Source organism: Natator depressus, chromosome 21 (assembly GCF_965152275.1).
Source record: "Natator depressus isolate rNatDep1 chromosome 21, rNatDep2.hap1, whole genome shotgun sequence".
Lineage (NCBI taxonomy): Eukaryota > Metazoa > Chordata > Testudines > Cheloniidae > Natator > Natator depressus.
Genome location: NC_134254.1, coordinates 16,173,521 through 16,193,817, shown reverse-complemented (window position 1 = coordinate 16,193,817; position 20,297 = coordinate 16,173,521). Strand labels below are relative to the sequence as shown.

The 20,297-nt window shown below is 51.8% G+C and overlaps 2 protein-coding genes across 2 annotated transcripts in view; one reads left to right on the top strand and one right to left on the bottom strand.

Moving 5' to 3' along the window:
• EPS8L3 (EPS8 signaling adaptor L3) overlaps positions 1 to 9,884 on the top strand; it is a 28,502-nt gene extending 18,618 nt beyond the window's left edge. The window contains exons 16-21 of the mRNA XM_074936325.1: positions 69 to 103; positions 1,302 to 1,398; positions 3,170 to 3,289; positions 3,663 to 3,748; positions 4,463 to 4,595; positions 5,649 to 9,884. Coding sequence (XP_074792426.1) covers positions 69 to 103; positions 1,302 to 1,398; positions 3,170 to 3,289; positions 3,663 to 3,748; positions 4,463 to 4,595; positions 5,649 to 5,666 — 489 coding nt within the window. The 3' untranslated portion in view covers positions 5,667 to 9,884. The remainder of the gene's footprint in view (positions 1 to 68; positions 104 to 1,301; positions 1,399 to 3,169; positions 3,290 to 3,662; positions 3,749 to 4,462; positions 4,596 to 5,648) is intronic.
• Positions 9,885 to 10,823: 939 nt separating this feature from the next.
• LOC141975733 (glutathione S-transferase Mu 1-like) lies at positions 10,824 to 19,878 on the bottom strand. Its single transcript, XM_074936334.1, has 8 exons — positions 19,700 to 19,878; positions 16,463 to 16,538; positions 14,033 to 14,097; positions 13,703 to 13,784; positions 13,499 to 13,599; positions 12,708 to 12,803; positions 12,517 to 12,627; positions 10,824 to 11,136 (listed from the first exon to the last, which is right to left on the bottom strand). The coding sequence occupies exons 1-8, from the start codon at positions 19,733 to 19,735 to the stop codon at positions 11,041 to 11,043; spliced, it is 663 nt and encodes a 220-aa protein (XP_074792435.1). The 5' UTR covers positions 19,736 to 19,878; the 3' UTR covers positions 10,824 to 11,040.
• Between the last annotated feature and the right edge of the window lie 419 nt (positions 19,879 to 20,297).

The window sequence follows — 20,297 nt, the reverse complement described above, 5'->3', positions numbered from 1 at the left end:
CACCCTCAGCTTCCCTGGAATGCCCCCCTTGGATGTAACTAAAGCATGTTTGCCTTCTCTCCATGCAGCAGCCCCTGGGAAGCCAGCACCATGCCACGTCCAGGTACGTGCTCCTGTCTCCAGGCTGGCCTGGCTTCCTATTGGGGTTCTGAGAAATGTCCCAATGCGCTGTATGCAGGGCGGCCCCTTGGACTTCAGTGTGCATGAATGAACAAGGGCAGCACAGGGCCCCTGGCTATGAGGGGCAAATAACTCCTGCTCAGAACTTTCTGGGATCCCCTCTTGAGACCGCACGTGCTCAACACAGTCCCTGTTCCCCAAATCCTACACACGCTACACACATACTCCCACTGCTGTTGCTACACACACAAGGTTCTTTCTGACCTACCAGCAGAAGAATCTGCCACAGCTGACTGGTTTCAGCCTGCCAGCAGAGCCGGGCTTCCATCCTGGGATGTCTCTGAGCCCGTGGGTGGGGGCAAGGGCAGCTCATTACAAAGGGGCCCTGTTGTCAGCCCTGTTGGCACAGGCTGCAGTGATGCCAGGGAGAGAAACCCAAGGTGGGGGCTTTGGCCACCGTTGGGTTCAGCAGTTCACACTGTGTCAGAAGTGGGGGAAGCATCCCTGGAACAAAAGGGGGTCTGTGTGAGACAGGAAGGCCAAACCCGCTGGGGACAGCAAATGAGTAGCTCATTTGGCTCCCTTGTCGAGTATCTTAATTGCTCACTGCAGTATTGCCTCTGAAAGTGGGTCACCCTGTCCTGTCCCCCCCATATGGTCTGAGAGCTCTCTCCATGCCAGCCTGCCACTCCTGACTGCTGTCTATGCCATCTCTGTGGGCACAGCCCCTCCCGAGCCCCTGCTGTTCACCTTTGGGCCACCTGGCCCCAGCCGGTTGCTCTTTCCCCTTGAGTGTGTCAGGGTAGCCGAGTGGCTCTGTTCTCCCAACCCTGACCCTGCAAGGCGCTGAGCACTTCCTGGGGGCGGGTGGGGGCAGCACCCGCAACTCCCATGGCGAGGGTGACGAGAGCTGAGGGTGCTCAGCACCCTTCAGGATCAGGCCCTCTCGCTGTGTCTAGACAAAAATCCTATGGGACTAGACCTGCTTTTGGTGACTGGAGTAGTACTGAAATCAACAGTTACCTGCCATGCAGAGCTTTGTGAGAGAGATCAGGATGGGGTTCTCTTTTTGTAAGCAGCAGCTGGATCTCTTAGCTGGGTCCCTAGGGATCTAGGACTGAGATGGTCACAGATCTCCATTCTCCTGGGCTCTAACTCCATACATGGTCTCCTCCTTCCAGAGCTCCTTCTAGTCCCCCGCAGCTCATGCAAGCCATGTACGAATTCCAGGCCAGGAACAACAAGGAGCTGACTGTCATGAAAGGGGAACTGCTGGAGGTAAGGCAGAAACTGTCCTATGAAGCCAGGGAATTGTTCACACTCTCTGTAAAGCACAGTGCATTCCTCTGGGACTACTTACAGATATAGAGGGAGGGCGGCTACTAGGGACTGGTGGATCAAGGTGAATGGAGATTGGACAACAGGCAGACAGGGCTTAAAGCACCAAGGCACAGAATGACCTTTGATTGCTGACTATGGCTAAATGCCACCAGCCCAGAGGCTGCACAGTGATCAAAGCACAGCAGTGGCACGGCTGGGAACAAGGACTAAATATCATGCACAGGATCGGCCGGTGGGGGGTTGCTTCTACCGACGGTACTGTGCCCAGTAGAGGAGTTGGGTTTTCAGACATCTACTAAAATGAAGCCCGCTAATAATGCATGCTCAGGTCTCACGAGAGTGGAAGTTGGATGTCACGGATTTTGGGAAGGTAGGCAGGGGATAGGAAGGAAATGTCGCCCCCTCCCTGGGCACGTCTGGCTAGATGCAATCTTGGAGGAGGCTCTTTGTTTTCATCTGGAAACAGAACACTGGACTTGATGGCTGTGACGAAGAGGGACTGTTCTTAATGTTTCCTCTGAATAGTGTGGGGGTGCCTCAGTTTCCCCAACGCAGTTCTTAAGTATCTAGGTGATGGGGCAAGGGTGTATGATCATTGCAGAGCCCTAGAGGGCAGGTGTGTGCAGGGGTCTGGACACAGAGAATGGCCGACACCCTGTTTCCTGGCAACTGATGGCCTGGCCCTTCCCCCCTGCAAGGTGAGAGCTAAAGGGTTGGAGAACAAAGGAATGAGGTGACTTCCTGGCCCGGGAAAGGGACAAAGCCCAGAGGAGGAGGGGCTGGAGGGAGTTTCAGTTTGGGGCTGGCTGGGTCATGGAGTGAAGTGCAGACGTGGTTGTCTGGCTCACTGCCCTCCAAAATGGACCCAGCTGAGGGGTCCTGTTCTCTGCACCTACAAGCTCTGTGTTAGACCATGTTCCTGTCATCTAATAAACCTCTGTTTTACTGGCTGGCTGAGAGTCACGTCTGACTGCGAAGTTGGGGTGCAGGACCCTCTGGCTTCCCCAGGAGCCTGCCTGAGTGGACTCGCTGTGGGAAGCGCATGGAGGGGTAGAGGATGCTGAATGCTCTGAGGTCAGACCCAGGAAGGTGGAAGCTGTGTGAGCTTTGTGTCCTGCAGACAGGCTGCTCACAGAAAGGAGACTGCCCCAGAGTCCTGACTGGCTTCATGGGGAGCAGTTCCAGAGCCCAGGGACTCCGTGACAATGGCCCAGTAGTGTGACACATTACAGCAGGGACTAGACACTGTGCACAATTCTCTGGGCTGGGCTACGAAGGAGGTCAGATGATGGTGAGAGGGGGCCTTTCTGGCCTTTGGATTGATGGATCTATATAGCACACAGTGTCATGTGTGGGACGATAGCACTGCATTACACAGCAGGCACCTGGAGTTGTCTCCCCAGGAACCCAGTCCAATCAGTCCAGAATCTTGTGTGATATTTATTTAATTTGATCCTCAGCTGGTGTCAGCCAGGAATCAGGGGGTGACCCTCTCTGGCCTGTGCTCTGCAGGAGATCAGATTGGGTGATCAGAATGGTCCTGTCTGGCCTTAGTCTCTAGGACTCTAATTGCCAAGAGATGCCCTAGACAGTCCCCGTGCCATGAGGGTGACCCCCCTGCTCTGGTAGCCAGGGTGATGGCTTTCACACATTTCACCGCCTCGGCTCCTGGGGGCGGATTTGAATTATGCTGTGTCCTTTGGCTCAGATTCTAGACCAGCGGAAGAAGTGGTGGCTTGCTAGAAACAGAGCAGGCGAGAGGGGCTATATCCCGAACAACATCGTGGGGCCAGTGGATCAGAAGCCTGCAGAGAACAGCATGAACCAAGTAGGTCGCCCTGTTCCACTCCAAGATGTAGCAACGCAGTGACTGGGCTGGGCCTTTGCCCCCCCGAGCGGTGGTGCTGTCTCCCCCCCCTTTGGGGGATGGGGTTATGGGAACTAGCTTGCTCTCAGTTCAGCGCATGCTGGCTGTAGAATAAAGGTTTCCTGATCTCATCCCCTGCACTGAGCTAACGGCTCCTGATCTCCCAGACACCAGCTCTGAGATGAAAGCTTGTCCCCTGCAGGCAGTGGCTTGCGGGGTGGCTGGGAGGGGGAAGAGGGAAGTGTTCCCTTGTCTGTTTTGGGGGATCGGTGGTTTGATTAGCGCTCTCATTTGCCGTGAGACGCCTCAGTCCCCTCCTCTCTTTTGGATCTAGGCGCCAAGCAGCTCCCCTGGTCTCCAGCAGAACTCCACGCCGGCGGAGGTGACAGCCTGGCTGAGGGACATGGGCTTCTCCAAGATGTAGGTCCCCTCAGTCGCTAACCCTGGAAACTGGCCTCTCTCTGAGAAAGGCCCCTCCCTGCCATCACGCCCTGGTCTCCCTGAGTCACATCGGCCCAATCCTGAAGCCCTGGGGGCTGATCCTGTGCCCATGGACTTCAATGGCACAGAATTGGTAAAGCCACCGTTGGGCAGTTTGGGGTTAGGCCCAGAGCTGTGTGGGTCAAGGACACTGATACCTAGCCGGGGCGGGGGGGGGGGGAGGAGGAGGAACAACCCCCTCCCCTTCCAACCCAGGGGAAGGAAGCACGATCAAAGAAAATATTCTCTTCTTATGCCCTAGAAGGGGCAGGTGGCCACTCCCAGGCATGAAACTGACTAGTGCCTCTTGCTCCAATTAGTGCTTCCCTATGGTACTGGTACCAGCTCGCCACATCTTGGATAGTACATTTCAGCAAATGCCCCCTGCCCCACACCGTCAATCTGCATCTCCCCTGGTGCAGATCTGCCTGTGTCCAGCTCCAGCTGCTGCTAGACCAGAGACCGCGCCCACCAGGCCAGTCTCCCCTGCTGCTGGTCTGACTGGGGAGCAGTTGCCATTTCTTCAGTCCATGGTTTTTCTTTGCAATCCTGCCCTTCACCAGGGAGCTGATCTCCAGGGGTTACTCCAGGAGTTACTTCCCCTGAGCACCCATTGACCCCTCCCTCACCATCTGTCTGTCTGTCTCCCCGCAGCACAGTGAAGTGCCTTGGCGTGCTCAATGGCAACCAGCTGCTGGGGATGAGCCAGGAGGAGATGAAAACTGTCTGCCCGGAAGAGGGGAGACGTGTCTTCTTCAAGCTCTCTGCTGTTAAATCGTCCCTGGGGGTGAGTCTGCTACAGGCTTGCTAGATACATAGCCAGCATCCCAGGGCCCTGCCTGGGCCATCACTGGACATTCTGTAGGGGTCTCCCCAAACATACAGAGGGCTAGTGTGCGGGGGAGAGATGAGCATAGGGGGGCCTAGCTCAGGTATTCATATCTGACTTATGGGAAGGCCACAGTCTTCCAAGGTTGGGTGCTTTAGGGTTCCTTTTGAGACCCTTCAGCCCAGATCCACAAAGGTACTTATTGCCCAGTTTTAGGCACCACTGCACTTTACAAAACCCTGCTTGGCAGCCACCAAACCCCATAGGCACCTAAACTCAGAGCCTAAATTTTTGCTGTAAAAGTTCCCTAGGCCTTTAAGTTTCTGCCTCTGGGCATACGCACTGGTGTCTCCCTCTAAGCTCTGGCCTAGCTCCTGCCTGCACCCCGGTGCCATCTGCAGACCCGGGGAAGCCAGGCAGAGGAGCACCTAGCATAGGGGGCGGTGAGGATAAATACTCTAAGGAGTGCGAGGTGCTTAGATTCTCTGCTGCTAGGGGCTAGGGAAGTACCAGAGCTAGCTGTCTGAAAGCTACTGAAGATCAGTAGCATGGAACTGAGCAAAAATGTTCAAACACTATTTGTCAAAAAAGGGCTTTTCAAACCCCTGTACAAGTTTCCATTTAGAAAATTAATTTTGATAAACTAGGAAAAAACCGAGCAGCTTTTCCAGTTGTTTGAAATGTGGGAGGGGGGAACCCAGTGGTAAAATGCAGTTGGTGGGGGGATGGAAAACCAAAAAAACAGACAAAACTGGGGAGCGGGGTGAAGGAAGTTTCCCAAAATGTGCAGGGGAGGAGAGGGGCACATCCGTGAAAGGTTCCCCCTGAAAACTGGAGAGTGGCACCGACTGACCTTTTCTTCCCACTCTGCTAGCTCTGTGGGGATCAGTCCCGCTGCGCAGAGCGCTAGCCTGGCCCCTGGGCTCCGCAGGGCACAGCCCGAGGCCCAAGGTTTGTCCATCCAGCAGCCTCTGGAACCTCAGCACCCTGCACTTCTCTTCCTTGTTGCAGATTGGCCCTCACGATTAGCTGGCTCCCTTCCACACCATCTCCGGTCTGGCAGAAGCAGCACAGGGACCAGAGACTGAACAGAGGGACAGCAGGTCTCTCCCAGCATTAGCCCTACTGCTCTTCTAGGAGGCTTCTGAGTCTCTTCCCCTGCCTCTTGTGCCCAGTGCAGAGAGTGGGTGCAGTGATCCCCGAAAGCCATGTGTCACCTACTTGTCATGGACTGTTTCTGTTCAGTGTTTGTACAGCACCTCACACAGGGGGGTCCTGGTCCATGACTGGGGCTGCTAGATACTCCTGCACTACAAATCATGCTATTTATTCTTAGAGCTACATACGCTCCAGCTAAGCATGGACTTCAGCATTCTGGTCAAAGGCAGATAAGTTTAGCTCCCCAACAGGCTTTGTCCAATTCTCCCAGTTGTACAGCATCTGCTCTAGAATTTAATACATATCACCCAAGAAGATACACCCCCTAGCATGCTTGGCTTTCTTTCCCTACTATTCTCCCTTTGCAGAGCTGGGTAAGTCTCACGTAGAAAGTTTTTCTTTTAGATGCAATAAGATCAAGCCTGCAGAGCCAAGATGCTCCTCAAAAGCATTTACTGTTCTCCCAGGTTCTTCTAGCCAGGAGCAATTTAAGCAGTTATTAGGTAAAGGTTGTTTAATGGTCTGTAAAGAAAGTTCTTGACTACAAATAAAGTGATTGAATCAAATGCTCTTTCCTAGCCCCTTTTAGGAGCTGACTTTGGAAGAGTCTTGGGAATAGGGGACAGCCTCTTACCTCCCTCTTCCGCGGACACCGGGGATGGTAAAATGGTTTTGATGAAGTGGAGCTTAAGATGAGGAAGGGGAGATAGGCACGTGTGTGTCAAGTTGTTTGGCACCCATCAAGCTGAAAATTTCAGTTTGGGGAAAATTCACAACATAGTGAAGTGACTGACACTGATCTAGCCACTAAAGAACTGGGTTATGAACTGCACAGGACCAGAAGTCCTCAAGCCTTGGGTAGCTTACATTCTACATTGTATGTGAAGCACTTTGTATTGGATGAGTGACTTCCCTCCCCATTGGCTCTGTGTGTATGGTGACGGGTGGACAGCAGCCTCTTTAAAGAGGGCATTTGTCCGTGCAACCTTAATCCATGCAGCTACTTAGGGTATGTCTACACTACGAAATTAGGTCGAATTTATAGAAGTCTTTTTTTTATAGTTTTATAGTCGTTTTTATATAGTCGATTGTGTGTCCCCACACAAAATGTTCTAAGTGCATTAACTCGGCAGAGTGCTTCCTCAGGACCGAGGCTAGCGTCGCCTTCCGGAGTGTTGCACTGTGGGTAGCTATCCCACAGTTCCCGCAGTCTCTGCCGCCCATTGGAATTCTGGGTTGAGATCCCAATGCCTGATGGGGCAAAAACATTGTCGCGGGTGGTTCTGGGTACATGTCGTCAGGCCCTCCCTCACGCCGTGTAAGCAACGGTAGACAATCGTTTTGCGCCTTTTTTCCTGAGTTACCCGTGCAGACGCCATACCACGGCAAGCATGGAGCCCACTCGGCTCACTGTCACCGTATGTCTCCTGGGTGCTGGCAGATGTGGTACTGCATTGCTACGCAGCAGCAGCAGCAACCCATTGCCTTGTGGCAGTAGACGGTGCAATAGGCCTGAAAACCATCCTCATCATGTCCTAGGTGCTCTTGGCCGCCTTGGTGAGGAGCGCCTGGGCAGACATGGGTGCAGGGACTGAAATAGGAGTGACTTGACCAGGTCATTCGCTTTAGCCCTGCCGGCAGTTGTATTGCACCGTCTTCTAGTGAGCAGCCAGGAGATGCGGATGGCTAGCAGTCCTACTGCACCGTCTGCTGCCAGCCAAGGATGTAAAAGATAGATGGAGTGGATCAAAACAAGAAATAGACCAGATTTGTTTTGTATTCATTTGCTCCCCTCTCCCTCTGTGAAATCAACGGCCAACAATTGTTTTGGTGCGGTCTGTCAGGGGCACCTTGAAAACTTTAATGGAGATTGAGTCCTGCCTGAACTAACCAAGGGAGGGATAGCTCAGTGGGTTGAGCATTGGCCTGCTAAACCCAGAGTTTTGAGTTCAATCCTTGAGGGGGCCATTCTGTGTGACAGTGGTTTTTGTTTCTCCTTGATGTAAAGCCACCCCCTTTGTTGATTTTAATTTCCTGCAAGCCAACCCTGTAAGCCATGTCATCAGTTGCCCCTCGCAACGGCAGACAATCATTCCGCACCTTTTATCCATGCAGATGCCATACCACGGCAAGCATGGAGCCCGCTCAGATCACTTTGGCAATTAGGAGCACATTGAACACCACTCGCATTATCCAGTAGTATATGCAGCACCAGAAGCTGCCAAAGCAAAACCGGGCAAGTAGGCGACATCAGTGCGGTGATGAGAGTGATGAGGACTTGGACAGAGACTTCTCCCAAAGCACAGGCCCTGGCAATGTGGGCATCATGGTGCTAATGGGGCAGGTTCATGCGGTGGAACGCTGATTCTGTGCCCGGGAAACAAGCACAGACTGGTGGGACCACATAGTGTTGCAAGTCTGGGATGATTCCCAGTGGCTGCAAAACTTTCACATGCGTAAGGGCACTTTCATGGAACTTTGTGACTTGCTTTCCCCTGCCCTGAAGCACCAGAATACCAAGATGAGAGCAGCCCTCAAAGTTGACAAGCGAGTGGCAATAGCCCTGTGGAAGCTTGCAATGCCAAACAGCTACCGGTCAGTCGGGAATCAATTTGGAATGGGGAAATCAACTGTGGGGCTGCTGTGATGCAAGTAGCCAATGCAATCAAAGATCTGCTGATATCAAGGGTAGTGACCCTGGGAAATGTGCAGCTCATAGTGGATGGCTTTGCTGCAATGGGAGTCCCTAACTGTGGTGGGGCCATAGATGGAACCCATATCCCTCTCTTGGCACTGGAGCACCAAGCCGGCGAGTACATAAACTGCAAGGGGTACTTTTCAATAGTGCTGCAGGCACTGGTGGATCACCAGGGACGTTTCACCAACATCAACATGGGATGGCCGGGAAAGGTACATGATGCTTGGATTTTCAGGAACTCTAGTCTGTTTCCCACTGTTATTACTGCTTGCTGTGCACTCCACAATATCTGTGAGAGCAAGGGGGAGACGTTTATGGTGGGGTGGGAGGTTGAGGCAAATCGCCTGGCCACTGGTTATGCGCAGCCAGACACGAGGGCAGTTAGAAGAGCACAGGAGGGCACAGTGCACATCACAGAAGCTTTGAAAACCAGTTTCATGACTGGCCAGGCTACGGTGTGAAAGTTCAGTTTGTTTCTCCTTGATTAACACCCCTCCCTGCCCCCACCCCTTGGTTCATTCTACTTCCCTGTAAGCATAAAACCTATCTCAAGATAGTTAAAACTAAGATACATTAGAGCTCATATCTCATCATGGAAGAGGGATTATAAATTCTAATTCTAGAGTATGAGACAATATATTCATGTAATGTTTAAGAAAAGTTTTGTAAATGAGTTCCAATAGTTCATGGATTAGGGACCCAATTTTATGGGGTTCCAGGGGCTTCTGTATAGAAAGATTAACCTAAATCATTTATCAACCCAATGGGACTCAGTGCTCAGTCTAGAAGATACCATCAGAGATGCTTAGTTTTGCAGTTCTCAAGCTGTGGATTTGTGTCTCCAGAGGTAACATGCTTTTTAACAGCAAAAATGTTTTTAAATAAATAGAGAGGTGAGAAATAAGAGACCTCAACTCTATTTGTCCCTCTGCAAATTTGTGTACAAAGAGTTAGTCCCTTACCTATCTCTAAAAGGTAGAAAGTTTCAAAAAGTTCAGTGAATAGAAGATTGTTGGGGGCAGAATAGATCTGGACAAGGAGAAGAACTCTGGAGATAAATATGAGAAGCGAGGGACTTATGCTTGTTTTGTTAAATTATATGTCTGCTGTTGAAGAAAAGAATCCAGAATATTTAATGTTTTAGTTAAATAAAACAATTGAAATGTCTGGTGATGTTCTCCTCCTAATACAGCATGGCAAGAAAATCCTCCAAATATTAATGATTAACCTGTTGAATTGGAGATATTTATGAAGTCATTGGGAGGTGAACTATCTGTTTCAATTACCTTTGGTAAAGGAAATAACCAAACAATTGTTTGTTTTCTGACCCAGTATAGCTGTAAAAAACTAATCTGAAAAGTTTTCAGAATAAATTACTGTTTAAAAATGTATAGTGTGTACCTTCTAAAAATGAAACCACAACTCAGATTGTAGAAGAATATGTATGAAGGTTATAACCACCAACAAGAATGCACTTTTATGTAGAAAACCATGATTAAATCAAGTCTTCCTGACTAGTGGTTTAAATCAAATCCACCCTGTTCCTAGACCAGTCCATCTACATCCAGGCTAGACATAGCTTCCCTTCTTCCAGAAGACTAAAGCAGATCTAGATCACTGGGGCCTTGACAACCTGTTTACTGATGTAGTATTAAGTCTTTCACCAACAGCTGGACTGTCCCAAACCCCCAGTTTACTAAAGCTACCTAGTTTAAATAGCATTAAGTATCTGCAGAGGAATTGATGGGGCACAGGAAACCTCCCTGCAAGTTCAGATGATGCTGGTCCTTGAGTTGCCAGAGCCATGGCAACCCAGCCTGTGGCATCACTCCCCCACATAACCTCTAAGGCCAGGGACATCAGGGTAGAGTACCGCAGGAAAGTGGTTGGTTGCCAGGAGACAAGGCTTTTAAGCACCAACAAGGATGGAATGGGAAACAGGCCAGAGCCTCTTCCCTTGGAGAGGATCTACAGTAACAGCAGCCCCCTAAATCCACTAAGCAACACAGATCGGCACCAAATGAGTGTCAGGCTGTTAGCTTGGTTCAGACACCTCTCAGCCTAAAGTTCACCCTCGCCACCCAGGCAGGTGTATCACCAGCACAATTCCCCCATGAGCAGGGGTTGGGGGAAATGGGGTCATGCTCCACCTTTGCCACTCCACTGACAACTGCAGAGGCGTAAAAGCCAAGGCAGGATTTGGTCTTAATGCCCTGGAGGAGACATGATGGGGTGCTGGATACATGGCTATTCCCAGCTGTGTTAACTGAACAGACATGGGGAAGAGGCTGGTTTCCTCCCAGGGAGGCTACGGCAGTTCAGCAAGAGGGAGCCATTGTGCAATTACTAAACATTTATTGGCTGGGCATTTCAGAGTAGGGTTACTACACATGTTTAGTGATGGTTCCACTGAGAGCAATTCACTAAAGCTGCCACTTAGAGTCAACCGTTCACCCCCTCACAACATCCAATCTGAGGGAGTCCATACACAGACAGCAAGTGGGGGCTCTGGATTATTCCTCTCCAGCCCCTCCCCTCCACACAAATCTACTTCTTCTGGTTGCTCCATTTGGCCATCCTGTTGTTGATGGGAGTCTTCATGAAGCGGCTAGAGCTCATATAGACTGCAATCTTCTCCAGGGCCTGGGGGGGAGGAGAGAGCAGAGGAAGAGCCCTGAGCAGAGGGAAGACACAGTCTGCTTCCCAGACCACCTCACAACACAGCCTCAACCCCCTGAAACATGAACATGAAGCCTGAGCCTCTTCTGGGCCACACCAAAGGAGGTCCCCTATGCCCCTGGGTCAGGAGTCTGATCAGTGTTATGTCTAGCAAGCCCCTGAGGAACCAGTTATACCTGATGGCATGGTGGGACATTTTCTGCCCTCCTCCCTTTGTGCTGCTCAAGGAGTGACCACACCCCTAACTAGATAGGTTTTCCCCCGGCACTGAAGAGTGGTGAACCCCTGAGTGCAAAGTTGGCTCCTGTACTTCCTCCCTACAGTCCCCAGGGCAGGAGTGGCCAGAGCACGTCCTCCGTTTTAAGATAACCTTTTAGGGACTGTTGCCTCCTGCCACAGGTTAGAGAAGCCCCAGTGCTGCTCTCTGCTCAGGCCAGGCCAAAGGTAGGAATCCATAACCAGCTCCCGGATACTGCCTTGTACCTTAGCAGGCTGGAGGCTGGCCCATTGCTCCTGATCCACATACGAGGACTCTCTCCTGCTTCACCAAAGCTATGGCTGAAGTCAGGCAGGAATAATACAGCAAACTACCAATGGCAGGTATGGACTTTCTGTCCCAGTGCCTATTTCCCCCTGGAGCCTGCCACTTCAGCCATTTCTAGAGCAGCTCATGACCAACAACCTACAGAGCAAGGGCTAAGCAGAACAGGAGCAAATGCGCTTTGGGAATCTCAAGAGACATTGCTTAGGAGAGCTCACAGGGTAGGAGTGTCCCATCCCAGCTTGCCAGTGCCACCTGAAGAGTGTCTGCCAAGATCACCAAGCAAGCAGGGCACCAAGAAGTGGCTACCTCTCCATTAGAGAAGGAGGTAGCCAGCCCTCAGAGGCCAGCAGAGAGCCCATCAGATACATGGCCAAGGAGAGAGACTCCCTTTCTCTCAGAGGAAGGCCTCAGAGTCGGGGCTGAAGCACATCTATAGGGCACTGGGGAGGGGGAGAAACCTGTGTGGCTACAGAGCAGAGGAGACTTCACTCTCTCCAGAGTTGTCAGACTGCCCCTCTCTGGCACCAATAGGGCAGACATCTCCATTACCACCAGAAGCACTAACAAGTACTTGTTAGCAATAACTCCGGCAGCTGCTGTATCTGTTAGAAAATAAACTCTTTGCCTGTTGCTAGAAGCTTGGGAGGCCAAGTTCTCTGCAAAGGAGTTAATGTTTGCAGCTGGAATGGAGAAACTGGTTACACCAAGCGGAATGGGTCACAGCCCCATGCCCCCGCAGCAAGCTGGGCTATCCCTGGGTAACCAGAGTACTGCGTTACAGGAGTCAGGGCAAACCTCACCTCAAAGTGGTCAAGAAAATCCTTCAGGTTTTGGAACTGATCCAGGCACTTGGGCTCAAGCATGCGGTTCTGGTCCAGGACATCATACATGAGAAAGTCAACAAAAGTGATCTGGAGACAGAGACAGAGGTGATACAGGGCAGTAGAGTTTGTTCCCATGCCCCTCCCCGAATCACACCCCCACCACGTACCTTCTCCCCAGCAAACCACTTCCTCTTCCCCAGAAACTGGGAGAACAGCTTCAGCTTCCCAGGCAGCTGCTCCAAGTAGCCAGGCTTCAGTTTCTCCTGCAGAGAGGAAGAGGGAAAGATTTCAGAGACAGCTGTGGATTAGACCAAGGCAACCCTGTGCCCACCCAAGCTACAGTAAATTCTTCTAGTGGGAAGGGCACCTAGAGTTTGCCATTGTCATAATAGGAATCTAAGGCCCGGTCTACACTGGGGGGGATGGACCTAAGATACGCAACTTCAGCTACGAGAATAGCGTAGCTGAAGTCGACGCATCTTAGGTCGACTTCCCTCGTGTCCTCACAGCGCGGGGTCGACGGCCGCCACTCCCCCGTCGACTCTGCTTCCGCCTCTCGCCACGGTGGAGTACAGGAGTCGACGGCAGAGCGATCAGGGATTGATTTATTGTGTCTACACTAGATGCAATAAATAGATCCCCGATAGATCGATCACTACCCGCCAATCTGACGGCTAGTGTAGACGTACCCTAAGGGTGAGCAGCATCAAGCTTCAGGGCAGGTCACTGGGAGGGCCAGGAAGGAATCCCCCAGGTACAGCATTATGCAAGTGACAGAGACCGTTATTCACCTGCCCTGAAGGATTAAGTATTGGACCAGAAAAAGAATACCAGCTAAACAGACCCAATCTAGTAAGGAAAACCCTGTGGTGCCAATAGCATTGTGCTGGAGTGGGATTTGTCGTGGCAGCAACAGGGTCTTGTTGCAGCCCCCCCAGGACACCATGGATGAACTCACGAAGTCGGGATTGTAGCAGATCATTACGAGGCTCACACGGAAATCCATGGCCTGGTTCTCCAGCATGTCCACTCGCAGCATCTCCTCCTCTGTCTCGCCACCTGTGAGACGGAACAAATGTCAGAGTGCTCACTGGCAGCTACCCAGCCAAATCCCAGCCCCTTGATCATTAGTGAGGTCCAGACCTTCCCCACTGATACTCACACAACTTGTGCTTGCGGGCAATGTACCGGAGGATGGCATTGCTCTGCGTAAGCTTGTTCTTGCCATCAATGAGGTAGGGCAGCTGGAAGGGCAGTCAGAGGCAGGGTTAGTAAGCAACCTCTTCCCACTTCTCCGGCTCCCACACTCCCTCATCTGGACACACTCCCTGACTCTTCATCGCCTCCCTGCTACAGCTGCACAAGAACCCCACTGATACCCCGGCGTTGGTCCCAACCCAGAATCCATCTTGATCAGTGAAACCCCCAAACCCACCACACCCCAAGGAAGGATCTGCCTGCCTGCCCGCCCACCCAGAGCAATTCTACATACATTTGGGAAATCCAGTCCCAGCTTCTCCTTCTCATTAATCCACTGGCTTTTGTCATAGTCTGGAGCTGGAAGGAGAACAGAGGATAGATCACAGGCCACTGCCAAAATATCCACCTAATTCCTTCCCCTGGCATCTTAGGGCAGCATGCCACACACCTGTGGTGCAGATTCTCCGTGGTGCTGAGCAACATCAGCTCACTGAAGGCGGAGAACATACCAGGGGCTCAGCACTCCTGAAAGTCAGGTCCTAAGTCAAAGATGGCCTGAGCCTGAATCCTTCCAGGCCAGCTCTCTTCCAGCCATCAAGTAGCCATATCTACACAAGAAGGCTGCTTTGGTGGTTTAACCTGGTGCAGGTTAAACTGGTGCAAAAAGCTGCGTGGCTCCCCTTTACTCTGGTTTAAGTCAGGTGTATTTCATTTTAGCATAACTATAAGCCTGGTCTGAACTGAAATCAAAAGGTCTACATAGCCCTTTGCACCAGTTTAGCTAAGCCAGTTTAAAAAAATTGCACCCTAAGACAGATGCAGTTTTCTTTAGAACAGGTGCACAGTTTCAGGACCTGTTGTAATTTGAACCGGCTGCCAATTAACTTGAGTCCACCCTGTTTATTATTTACAGCTCTGTCAATAACTTAACTCAAAGTCCACTGTCAGCCAAACTCAACTTGCAGTGCATCCAAAAACTCTGGCCTGGATAACAAGCGTGGAACTACACCTGCTGGGAATACAGGTTAAAAGAGCCTACACCAGAAAAGAGGAAATAAGCTCTCTCGGTTTCTAGAGGGCAATGTTGAGTGCAAAACCTCACAGCCAACTGGGGCTTTATTTGGCAGATAAGAGCAGTCATCCATGCACACTTACTGCCCCTCGTGTGAGATGGGGCAGCCCCATGAGCTCCCCACAACCCTATGCAACACATTAGGGCACAATGCAGGGCATTCTCCATTTAGTTGGTCGTCCTCTACGGTTTCACCTTGGTAGAATGTGGAGACGAGTCAGAATTTGGCCAGGGCACGAGGAGAACACGAAAGGTGTTTTCACACCAAGAGAAAGCGTTCTTACCACAAGTTAAAATCCTAGTGACGGCAGACGTGGCAGTTGTAGTTTTAACTCAACCTGTCGACCAGTGGTCAAGACTAGAGGGGAGTCTGGTGTTTAAGTCTATTTGCTACCTTACATTAGACAACTGCCTTAACTAGGAAGTGAAGGCAACTAGAGTTAGCCAGCCCAGACAAACACTTTTTGCAGGGCGACATGCCCAAATTACTACTGGCACTCAGTGGAGCACTTGGGGGGAATGACCCAGATTCACTGTTCACCCTGGAGGTCAGCAGTACCAAGTTCTGCCTCACCCCTGAAGAGGGAACCAGCCCAGCTTCACTTCCCCGGATCCTACATGCTCCCAACCTAAGACCGTACAGCTGCATGCAACAGATGTCCGCTGCAGTCCACACTACTGCTCAGCATCTGCTGTTAGAGCTGCATGCAAGGAGGTGTCAGAACATACACACCCAACCCCATGGTACAGGATAAAATGGTGGCTTCTCCATCAGAGCAATAACCTGCCACACAAGAGCAGGGAAGATATTTGGGGAGGTCATCTGGAGCAATACCCTTTATGCTGAAAGCACTCAGGCACCAAGAGAATCCAGAGCACACGCCAGGGATGGAGGATTAGAAGCCCAAGCTAATGAGCATGCAACTTTCTGGGGAGTTTGTTCTGGGAAAGCATTCCTTGCAATAGGTAGTTTTCTAGCCGTCTTTAAAGACAGACTATTAGCACACTCACTAAGCTGGATTCGAGAGAATCCAATGCAATGGGATTTGCTGAGAGCTAGGAGCAGGTGTTTGAGCAGAATGGTAAAACAGGACGCAGTCCTGAAATTAATGAATTAAGAGTTCTCTAATGACCTAGCCACTAGGAAACAACAGGCTAGACATCAGAGGATTAGCAGCCCTAGGCTGGCTCAGGCCTCATTGGTATGTTGGTTAATCCAGCCCTGACTACATGGTTTGTCAGATACCAATCCAACAGCCAAGGACTGTGGGATCCACTCCCTATTTCCTTAGTGTAAACATTACCCCATCAAACACCAGGTCAGCATGTTGCAGCATACGACCCTCTGGAATGCATGGCACGCCACTGAAGGAGATTCATGCTAAGAATTTCTTGTGGGACCAGGAAGCCCCTTTACTCTCTGGAAACTCAGACTGCACAGAGCTGGGACTAGTCCAAGTCAGCCAAGCAAAAAGCCCTCAAAGCTACCAGCAGGCTCACTAGAGCCTTTTGCCTAGGCAAGGAAAAGGGGTGCCTCTGTAGAGCCAGGAACAGAACTCCTACACAAACCAGCAATTCCTGGCCCCTTTGAATGCTTTCCACTCAGTGAGCCAGGGGAGGGCTAGCTTTGCTCCCTGCTGCAGCACTCACCTTCCCCACAGCTGTACATCTTGTCCTCATATGCTGTGCCCGTGTATTCCAGCAGCAGTCGGATGGAGTGAGCAAGCTGCAGGGAGAAGACCATGGCAACGTGAGAGCCTGCATGTATCCGTGTTAGAGCAGGGAGATTCCGACCTCAGGGGTCAAGTTAGCCATCAGCTTTACCCAGAAGAGCCACAGGGGTGTGAATACATGATTTCATCTACTACAGTACTAGAGAGTCATACTGAGAGAGTGTGACAGGAAACATCTCGTGACTATATTAGTCTCACAGCAAAATGACGGTGCAAGTATTAATTTATCGACTACAATCGGCTACCATAGCAAAAGCATCCTGATTGGTTAATAATTAAATCTGTGTTTTAATAATGTGCTGCAAAGAGCCACAGAAGACATGACAAAGAGTCACTGGCAGCCTGCAAGCCTGAGTCTGAGTCTTACTGGTCTAAAGTAATTAGAATAATAGAAGATTAGGGTTGGAAGAGGCCTCAAGAGGTCATCTAGGCCACCATCCCCACAGGCTCAGACCTGGCTCCCTGAGCTAGGGTCTCTGCAGCTTATAACATCCCACCACCTTCATCAAAGGAATCTCTTGGGGTTGAATTTCCAGGCTTTTTTGGGGGTGGGGTACAGGAGGCGAGGACCCATCACAGAGGGCAGCACTCATGTCACCCCTTGGTTTGTCTTTCAGGAGCCAGGTCACTGTGGTTGCAGCAACGAACGGGAGCAGTGACTTCTCCTCTTTCACCTGTCAGTACCCTCCCTGGTGACAGTCACTACAGCACTTGTCCTCAAGTGCCTTAGACACCTCTTAGCCCATACAAAAGGCAGGTCAGTCTCACACACCCTTTACAGATAGGAAAACTGAGGCACAGATTAAGATCTAGTGTCTAAAGAATGGTCTTAATTTTGGGCATCACCTGAAAACCAGGGCCCAACCGTCACAAATTGGGCACTCAAACAATGGGAAAAACCCTGCATGAAGCCAACATTCCTGCCTGAGGACATGTAGTCAGTGAGAGGAGTTAGATTAGAACTCAGCACCACCAGAGCAGCACCCTGCCCGCAGAGACAGGCAGCTCCACACTCCTGTCAGCTGCCCAGAAACACTACATCAGTTCCACCAACACCAAAGAGGCTGCATAACTCACAAAGCTGTAGTAAGATGAAGCCCTGAAACAGAAACCCTTGGTATCAGAGGCCCAGTGGGAGGCCTAAAGCCTGAGCTAAAGGAATGGTCAAGACTCTGCTGACATAAAGCAAAGTTAAGCTGGGAGCCAGAGGCAGGCCCTGCTCACAGACGCTGGCAAGGAAGGGCTGATGCTGCAAGAAGATACAGACCTAGAAGGTCCTGGAGGCTAGATACCAGAACACTCCGATACTTGCACGTTCCACACACATAACAAGCAACAGGCCGACCCATCCTACAGACAGGGGCAAAAGGGTACTATGATGGATGGGGTTGTTTTGTTCGAACCAACATGTACAAGGTGAGAGGTGGCACCTTGCTACGTAGAGGGGATGCACCTCAATACGTCAGGAATTATGTATAACTTGTTTGTACCTATATATAAGATGCATCCCTGGGGCAGTGTCTTTGTCTGGCCTAGGGGGCAGTGGAGAGTCCCACCACTGACTGAGCCGGTCCACTGTCGGGGGCACATATTCGTAGTATGCCCTGTAGAGTCTACGGGGAACTATTACTGTGCTTTGTTTGACAATAAACCTGGCCAGGTGCCTTCATACCTTATCGGAGTCTGTGGTCATTGGGGGTTCTCTCGGGGTCTGCTGGGTCAGCTATCTGCAGAGCCAGGGCAGCACACAGAGGGAACACACGCATGCAGCCAACTGTTATCAACACTGAACAGAGCAGAACACCACACCGGTGGTGTCTGACAACACAAGGCAGGCTCAAACAAGCCCAGGCAGAGCAGTTTGGTGCCCAGTGCCAACCGAGCCTCAAAACCTACCACCCCCAGCTGCACACAGGGCTTGTACATGTAACAGTTTTGCAATCCAGCCCTTCCCACATGGACACCATGCAAGGCACGAGGGCTACAGCGCACAGCGCCACGCGCATGGGAGCAGGAGATGGCATGCTCGGGGTAAGGCCGTTTCTGCCTTCCAGTGGCGTGGAACAGTTTGAGACCATCCCTGTTCTGAGCAGCCAGTTGTCCCCTTGGGGTGGGAAGGGAAATAGATAATGGAGCAAGATCTCCCCCACCTCCAATCTTGAGTCAGGTGCTTTGGCCCTCTACTTGCCCCTTCCTCCCTCTTCACTGTGGCGAGCGAACAGAGGCCACTTCCCCAGCACCTGTCCCACCGCTCTGAAGCCGCCTAGGGATCCCGAGACACCCCCTGGGACAAAAGCACAGGGCAACCTTATTTGTTTTTTCTGGGTGCTCATCTACAGAGACTCTTGCAAAAGCAGAGGGCTCTGTTGAAAGCCATGCAGGAAAACAGCAGGGCCCACAGGCTGCGTTCACTGCAAGGAGGGGCAGGTGGGCTTCAGGGCATAATTAACAAGCAGGGGCAGCATCAGCTCCATCAATAGGGCCCAACCAAATTCACAGCCCACTTTGGTCAATTTCACAGTCCTAGGATTTTTAAAAACTGCAAGTTTCATGATTCCAGCTATTTAAATCTGAAATGTCACAATGTTGTAGGGGTCCTGATCCAACAAGTGGGGGGGGGGGGGGGAGAGACAGCAGTCACAAGGTTATGTGGGGGGGGTACTACTTCTCCAGAGCTAGACAGCAGCCCAGAAGTAAGCATGGCAGGGTACGGCATGGCCACCCATAGGTCTGCACCGCTGCGGGTGGGGTGCTGCCTTCAGAGCTGGGTGCCCAGCAAACAGCCGCCGCTCTCCGGCCACCCAGCTCTGCAGGCGGCTCAGAAGTAAGGGTGGCCATACCATAACCCCTAAAGTTACCTTGTGACCCCCCCTGCAACTCCCCTTTGGGTCAGGGCCCCCAGTTTGAGACACGCTGGTCTCCCAGTGAGATCTGTGGAGTGGAGGGTAACAGCAAGCACGCACACACACGCCAGATGTCACAGTCGGTGACACGTTTTTCCTGGGGGTGAATTTGGTGGGGCCCCACGCAGAGACAGGACCCGGAGAGTCAGGCCCGGGGGGGCCCATGATTGCCCAGAGGAGGGAGAAGTGAAAACAGCAGCTTTTGCTAGACAGCCCCCCCAGAGCCTGGGCTGCGGCACGGACTGACTCACCCCGCGGATGTCCCAGTACCCGAGAACCGCCGGCATCCTGCGCTGCTTTCCCGGGCGCTTTCCGCTGCTGCTCCGGCGGCTGCACCTGGCGGGGAACTGGTCACACGAGCGCGGCGGCAGGTTTATAACCTGCCCAGCAAGGGGCGCGGCTGCGGAGCAAAACCGAATTGGGCGGAAGGAGGGGGAGGGGGGTTAAAGGGAACGCGCCGCCCGAATCGTTCTCGCCCGGCTTTTGTTTTACACGGGGCAGTGCCTTTTTAAATGAATCAACTCCCGGCAAGGGTGGAGCCTGGGCAGAAAGGGAGGAGGAGGGAGCGGCTGGAAAACGGCTCGAGCCGCTCGCAGAGGAGATGGGGCTCGAAGCAAGGGGACTGCACGGAGAGTTAATCCGAAGCCAAGCTGGCGCTCAGCCTCCCGGAAAACAGCGGGCCCGAGTCTCCTCTTGTTCACCCAGTTTAGCACCAAGGCAGCTCCCCTGACCTAAATGGAGTTACTCCTGATTTACCCCGGGTGAGGGAGAGGGAATGGGGCCCAATGGAGTTACTCCTGATTTACCCCGGGTGAGGGAGAGGGAATGGGGCCCAATGGAGTTACTCCT

What these genes read in the sequence shown, in the direction of transcription:
- LOC141975733 (XM_074936334.1), bottom strand. Translation starts at nt 19,735, where the DNA reads ATGCCGGCGGTTCTCGGGTACTGGGACATCCGCGGG. An exon ending in GGTACTGGGACATCCGCGGG is followed by an intron (nt 16,539 to 19,699) that starts GTGAGTCAGTCC and finishes TTCTCCCTGCAG; the next exon opens with CTTGCTCACTCCATCCGACT. An exon ending in ATTTTCTTGACCACTTTGAG is followed by an intron (nt 11,137 to 12,516) that starts GTGAGGTTTGCC and finishes CCTCCCCCCCAG; the next exon opens with GCCCTGGAGAAGATTGCAGT.